The sequence below is a fragment of the Erithacus rubecula genome, assembly GCF_903797595.1.
Source record: "Erithacus rubecula genome assembly, chromosome: 12".
Lineage (NCBI taxonomy): Eukaryota > Metazoa > Chordata > Aves > Passeriformes > Muscicapidae > Erithacus > Erithacus rubecula.
The window spans coordinates 19,321,540-19,329,052 of record NC_136664.1 but is presented as its reverse complement, the minus strand read 5'-3'; the positions used below and the strand labels follow the sequence as shown (position 1 = coordinate 19,329,052).

Sequence of the window (7,513 nt, the reverse complement as noted above, 5' to 3'; positions counted from 1 at the left end):
ATTGAATGGTCCCAAAGGCTCATTGGGGTGGTAACAATAAAGCTCAGGGTTAATACCTTTGGAAAATATTTGCCACCAAAATGGGGATCCCACTTTTAGCTCTCGAGCTGCTACCTTTTGACTTAAAACCAAGGTAGTCAGCTCGCGCTGTCCCTCCCAACAAGGCTGGCACACACTTTTAGGAGCCCTCCCTCTTTGGCAATGAATCCACCACGACTCTCTGCAAATTTTGCAACAAAAGCATACAAATGGGTAGCAATCACAGTCTAACCAGCTGCATGCCACCCTTATATCTTTATGATTTACATTCCCCTCCCCATTATACAATTTCCCTTTATTTGTTAACCTAATGTCTCGATAGTAAGGTTGTTGTGCAAGTTCCTCTAAATATCCGCAATATCCAGGTGACTCTGAAGTTCCGATTAATTCTTTTTGCAATATCCAGTTATCTCCTACCCAAATGTCCCCCGAGTCCATTTATGGAGGCGTTTTCTTTTTTTTCAAAGTCAATTTTAAGTCACCCGTTGTTCTTTTCACCTCCCATTCGGAGTTATTAGTGTCCTTTGTGAACTTCGATGGATCCACTGGTCCCTTTATTCGGCTGGCATGAGTCCACCCTTTCTCTGCCATCCGGATGGCCGTGTCTGTGGTGAGGAGTACTAAATATGGTCCTTCCCACTTCGGGGTTATAGGATTTTCTTTCCAACTCCGGATCAATATCCAGTTCCCGGGCTGTACCTGGTGTTAGAGCTACCAGGTACTTATTGATATAAATTTCATAACATTTCAAATGGGGAAAGCCCCACATCCACTCGGGGTTGGGTTCAGATGTTCAGCAAGGCTAGTGGAATACATTTTCCATCCTCTAGCATCCATTTTCCTGACTTCTCCTTAATCCCCATTTTCCTTAATTTTTCCTTTTCCTCATTAGTAAAAATTATGTTAGTACTTTCCTCATTATGTACTGCTTGGTTTTCTTGCCCCCCTTTTTCTTTTAGGACCATCTCTCTTAAGGCTGCCTCCTTAGCTTCTTGGTCCGCTGCATTATTTCCTCTGCTTTTGAAATCTATCCCCCGTTGGTGTCCTTTTAAATGGACCACGGCCACTCTCCTAGGTCCCCTCAAAACCTGCAATACTTCAACTATTAGCTTCTGGTGCACTAGGTCTTTCCCCTGTGAATTGATCAAGCCCCTTTCTTCCCATAATTTTCCAAAGGTATGTACCACCCCAAATCCATATCTGGAGTCAGTATATATTGTCCCTTCTTTTCCCTTGAGGAGTTTTAGAGCTCTTAATATGGCATACAACTCGCATGCTTGTGCAGACCAAGATTTATCTAAAGTACCTGACTCTATCACTTGCAGGTCGGAACCCCCCACAACTGCGTATCCCGATCTCCTTCTTCCTTCAATCACCCTAGAGGATCCATCCACAAATAATCTTTCACCATCTTCTAACTCCTCTTCCTCCAAATCAGGCCTAATCTTTGTTTGCTCTTCAATGGTTGCTATTCAATCGTGGGTTAGGGGTTGATGTTCCGGTTCCCCATATAAAAATGCAGCTGGGTTCTGTAAGGTGGTAGTATCCAGTGTTAAATCAGGGGCTTCTACTAGAATGCCCTCATACTTTAAAAGTCTCGCATCAGAGATCCATTTGTCTGCCTTTTGTTGCATCACACTCCGGATATTATGAGGAGACATCACCTTTAGGCTACTATTAAAGGTAATTTTTCTAGCTTCTTCAACCAATAGAGTGCATCTTGCTACAATTTGCAAGCATGTGGGCCACCCCCTACTCATTGGATCTAAAATTTTTGACAAATATGCCACTGGCTTCTTCCTCCCTGCCCAGACCTGAGTAAGCACCCCAAAAGCAATACCTTCTTCTATGTTCACAAATAAAAAGAATGGCCTCCTTAGATCGGGGAGGCTTAGGACTGGGCATGGACCAGGCTCTCTTTTAACTCCTGGAGTTTGTCTGTGTCCTCTTGGCTCAATTTTAACAACCCTTCTTGTGTTAATTTGTAATACAAAAATCTGGCCTTGCTGCTATAGTTTTCAATCCACTGTCTACAATACCCAGTAAGTCCTAAAATTTGGCGAATTTGTCTTTTATTCTTTGGTATTGGCAATGCTACAATTGCTTGGATCCTTTCAGGATCTATTCTCTTTTCTCCCCTTCTCTCTCGGTCTCTCTCTTCTCTCCGGGCCCGCGCCCTTCGAGACCAGGCCTCGCGTTCGCACGGTAACCACCACCACACGCGCGGCTGGGCACGCGCGGGACGAGGGCTCGGCTGGGGCTGACCCACCCCCCGAGGCCGGCCCCATAAACACCGGCTCCGACCCGCGGGAGCGGCATCGCGGACGCGACGGTGGCGGCATGGCAGCGACGGGCACACCGGCGGCGGCGGCCGGCGACATCGCAGCCCCGCAGCGCCTGGGGCGGGGAACGGCGCCGCGCGCGGAGCTAACCCCCACCCGCCGGGCGGCGGGGAGGCGGGATGCCCCCTTCCCTCGGCGACGGCCGACCCCGGCGGCCGGCCCTTCCCGTGCCGCCACGGGCAAGGAGCCGGGACCGCTCCCCAGCTTTTTTATTTTCGCTTCGGACACACAGCGCGAGCCTTTTTTTTTCTTTTTTCTCTCTTGCCCTTCCGCCGCTTGTGTTTTTTCTCTCCCCTTCTCAAGTAATGTCCCAAATACTTGACTACCTCCTCCACAAATTGAAGTTTGGCTTTGGAAACTTTCAGCCCTTTAAGTCCCAGAAAATTCAATAGCTGGATACTTTCTTCTCTTACGTCCTCCTCCAATTCCCCTGCCAGCAATAGGTCATCCACATATTGTATCAGGGTCACCCCCGGCCTAGTTTGATAATCTTGTAAGATCTGTTCCAGTGCCTGTCCAAACAAGTTTGGAGATTCCGTAAACCCCTGGGGTAACACTGTCCATCTAAGCTGTTGTCTTCTTCCTGTATCAGGGTTTTCCCATTCGAAAGCAAAGTAATCCCGGCTTGCTTCATCGAGGGGACAGGCCCGAAAGGCATCCTTTAAGTCCACTGCACCATACCATAAATTATCAGGTCCTAGCTTGCTCAAAAGGGTGTAGGGGTTTGCTACTACAGGAATCCTTGCTATGGTCCGTTTGTTTATCTCCCTCAAATCATGTACTAGACGGTACGACCCATCCGTCTTTTTGACAGGAAGTATAGGTGTATTGTAGGGAGTCATACAAGGCTCCAGCAGCCCCCTATTTAGTAGTCTTTCTATCTCAGGTTTTAGTCCCCTCCTTCCTTCTAGGGAAATGGGGTATTGTTTTATTCTCACGGGGACCTCAGGGTTCTTAATTTTTACCGTGAATGGGGCTATTTTCAGTTGTCCAACGCTTCCTGGGTTGTACCACACATCAGGACTTATTCTGTCCTCATCCTCTTGTCTAAGGGGGCAAAGCCTAATTTGTAATTCCTTTTCCACTACTTCTATTTGAATTCCTAATTCTATGATCATGTCTCTTCCTAATAGGTTATAATCAGATTCTGGTACTAGTAAAAAGTCCCCTATTCCTATCTTTGATTCTGATTCCACCGTCACCCTTTTTATCACCCTTACTTCAAAAGGTTCTCCTTTTGCCCCCACCACAGTGGCGGTTTCTTTGGACAGGGTGCATCCCTTGGGCAAAAATTGAATGGTAGATCTTTCTGCACCCGTGTCGACCAGAAAGGTTATCTCCTGGTCATGGGGACCCACTCTCAGTTTTATCAAGGGCTCTTTTTGTTGTTTCCGGGTCCTCATTAAATAGAGCCCCTGACCCCTCTAATCTGCTTTGAATTTTCTCATCTCTAATTCGAACTCGACATTCCCTCTTGAAATGTCCTCTCTTTCCACAGTAAAAGCACACCTTCTGGTCTTGCCTCTCCCTCGAATCTCTCGGTCCCCCAAACTCTCTTATAGGCTCTTTTTGCATCTTTCCCTGATCTTGCCCTCTACTTTCCCGCACCGCTATGGGGGAGGGGATATCATAGTCTCCTCAACTCGACCCCCCTTCTTCTTCTCCTTATTCTCGCTAGATTTTTCTGTTAGTTTAAAAATAAACACCTCTGGGCGGCCCACCCACACCTTAGCATATTCACTCTCCTCCAGGTGAAAAGGTTTCTTTGTATTTACCTAAATGTTTAGTTTTTGGTTTTTTGTTTTTTTGTTTTTCTTTTTTTTTTACCCAGTCCTCGGAAAACCCAAATACTGGCCAAAACACACCCTTTGAGATTTCCTTTCCACCCCATATCTCTACACAATAGTGTATCATCCTAACCTTATCCTTCCCCCCTGTGTCCGGAAAATGTTCCCAATTATCTAATAAAAACCCCAAGGGACTGTCCCTTGGTACAGGTGGGAGTTTAATCCCTGCAGGAGGCTTACTCTTCCCCTGTCCCATTCCTCCGGAGTGCCTTCATTCGCACAAAAAGTCACTTTCGCTTCCCCTGTTTCGTGGCCCAAGCCCTCGCGGGTCAATGGGAACCGCACTACTAAAGGGTCCGCACTCGCTTGGGGAATCTGGCTGCCAGTTCCCCTCTCAGTCACACACCACGTCGCCGCACTCCGGGATCCCGACCCCACCCTTTTACTTACGCGTCCCGCGTCTTCGTCCGGACTTTGTGCACAAAATTTAAGGGGTCAAAACCGGGCCCTTTCCTCCTTTGCTTTTGCCTTCTGGTTTTAGGTTCGTCGGTCGAGGTGGGAGCGGGGGCTCCCCTCCCTCGGGACCACCAAGAGGGTGGGGCGCGCCTTCCCACAGACGGGAAATCCCCCTTACCCAATCTCGATCCGAGTCACGGCACCAAATTGTTATAAATGAGCACAAAGGGCCATACTCAAAACCAATTTGAAAAATTTATTGAGTACAGACGGCAAAAGCAAATTGCAGCGCTGGGTGGCAGGGAGACTCCGCTCCACAAAACTGCCACCCTTTCCCCCAAAGTTCGTTCTCTTTTAAGTCCCCTGATTTCCGGGTGCGCACGTTTCTCCGGTTGATAGGGGGGCTTCCGTTGTCAGCGCTGATCCTTGCAGTACCCTTTGTTTTCCTAAAAAAAGTTACTAAGACGTTTGGTTATTGTGCTAGCCTAAGCAATCAGTAATCACATACCCACAGACCAGCCTGCATATCCGGGCTTCAAGATTGCTTATCTAAGCCCGCATGTCCGGGTTTCAAGATAACCTATTTTACAACGAACAAAAAGGTCACCATTCCCTCACACAAAGGTAGTAAATCTGATTCTGCAAAAAACCTTTCAGACTATGGAAAAACCTTTTTATATTCTTTTACAAACTGGTATACAACATCCAATAGACATAATTCATATCAGGGGGATTTAAACAGAATGGATTTAATCATATATTTCTCTTTATCTAGGTCCATGTTCTTTTTCTATTTTAAGTATTCTGGTTTATACAAACTCCAAAACTTTTATGATTAACACGAATCATTTATCAATTATCACATAGCCAACTTTAATCGGAGCATCCTCGGCAGCACCGGGCCCAGCCCGGAGGCCGCAGGCGGACACTGCCCGGCCGCCTCCATTCGCTTCCAGCCCGGGGCCGCAGCTCATCCGCGCCCGGGGAACCGGGCCCGCCGAGGAACCGGAACCGGCCCCGCTCCCCGAAGAGCCCCGCGCGGCTGATTCCGGTTCCGGTTTCGGTGCGGTGCCGCCATGGTGGGCCCGGGCGCGGGCGCGGCGCCGCTGGAGAACGCGAACCCCCTCATCTACCGGCGCTCCGGGGAGCGCCCCGTGACCGCCCGCGAGGAGGACGATGAGCTGCCCGACGCCATCGACGACCGGGAGATCTTCGATATCCTGCGGAGCGGCGGGGGGCGGGCGGGGCCGGGCCGGGCCGGGCAGCGCCGCTTTCCTTAACCCGCACATCTCATCCGCTCCATCAATGACCCCGAGCACCCGCTCACCCTGGAGGAGCTGAACGTCGTCGAGCAAGTGCGAGTGAAAGTGAGATCCCGATAGGGCAGTACGGAGAAATGTGGGTGAGCAGATGCATGGGCGAGCAGCTGTCGGGTGTGTTTTTGGCAGGTGAACGATGCCGAGAGCACGGTGTCGGTGGAGTTCACGCCCACCATCCCGCACTGCAGCATGGCCACGCTCATCGGCCTCTCCATCAAGGTCAAACTGCTCCGCTCCCTGCCCGACAGGTTCAAGGTGAGCAGGCAGTCACTGGGCCAGCAAAACACCCGGGTTGTGTTGGGAAAAATTAAAAAAAAAAATGCGCTAACTAATTTGCAGTGAAAAAATAACGGGAGTTTTTTTCGTGTTTTGTGTGAGGGAGAGTGCAGGAAGCACAGCTGTGGTTCTGGGGCTGTTGTCATGGGCTGGGGGTTCTGAGGGGAAGCAGTGCAGTGCTCTGGGGAGGAGGAGGGGTCTCACCCTTACCTGAAGCAGGCTTAAGTACATGAAAATGCAGAACACTCTGCTACTTTAGACTTTTATTTTAATCAGTTGTATAAAGTAACTGGTAGTGGCAAGAATGTCTTTTTCCCCTTTGTTTTATTGCTATCCTATTTTTGTTAGTTTGAACTTACTCTTCTTACGTTTCATTGAGCTCATCCCGTGTTTTTTTTGTGCTGCTGTTTCAGCTGGATGTTCATATAACACCAGGAACACATGCCTCTGAGCATGCAGGTAAGGCTTGTAGTCCTCTCTTGTGTGGTCTTTATATTTGTTTTAATCTTGAAAATTGGCAACGAGGGAGATGCCCACAGCTGCAGAGGTGCTGCTCAGTGTCTGGGACTTTCTGTGCATCAGATTCTGGGGGATGTTCCAGAACAGGAACATGGAGTGTCACTTAGATTGTCCTGTGGTGTTCTTTAAATATCTCCTCAGGCAACCAGCACTCTCAGACAGTCACTGATTTCCCTGGGCACTCAGAAAAGGGGAGGAAAATGGGGATTTCTTGTGTTACACACAGAGCAGCTCCCTGCTGCTGAATCACAGCCAGCTCACTGCAAAGCTGTGATGACAGAGGCTCTGCCTTGAGACAGCAGCTCTGGGGTGCACTTGGCTTCCTCAGAGCTGCAGCTCCATGGCAACTGTGATTATGTGGCTCAGAAGACACCGAGTCCCAGTGTCCTGACTGGTTTCTTGTGGGTTTTTCCTGCACAGTTAATAAACAGCTTGCTGATAAGGAACGTGTGGCAGCTGCTTTGGAAAACTCTCACCTGCTGGAAGTGGTGAATCAGTGTTTGTCTGCTCGGTCATAATGGCCTGGTGAGGAAATCATTGGTGTTCTGATCTGTTGAACTGATTTTGTATATAAGTGATGATGTTACAATTTACAGAACTCTGTGAGCAAAATAAAATCTGAAATTCTCTTGAGGAAACGTTTCTTTGCTTTTTCAAAAAAACAACTATATGGAGAGTTAACTTACAGAAAGCTACAAAATTATAATGAAAACTGTCTTTTTAGTTGTATGAGTCATTGCATAGGTACAATTTTCCATTAAAAATATTTTTTCAA

General features: G+C 48.3%; 1 protein-coding gene across 1 annotated transcript; it reads left to right on the top strand.

The window, feature by feature from the left end:
* Positions 1-5,669: 5,669 nt before the first annotated feature.
* Positions 5,670-7,513, top strand: CIAO2B (cytosolic iron-sulfur assembly component 2B). Its single transcript, XM_079316219.1, has 5 exons — positions 5,670-5,841; positions 5,914-5,991; positions 6,073-6,198; positions 6,633-6,678; positions 7,159-7,513. Exons 1-5 carry the CDS (start codon positions 5,701-5,703, stop codon positions 7,254-7,256), a joined length of 489 nt encoding a protein of 162 aa, XP_079172345.1. The 5' UTR covers positions 5,670-5,700; the 3' UTR covers positions 7,257-7,513.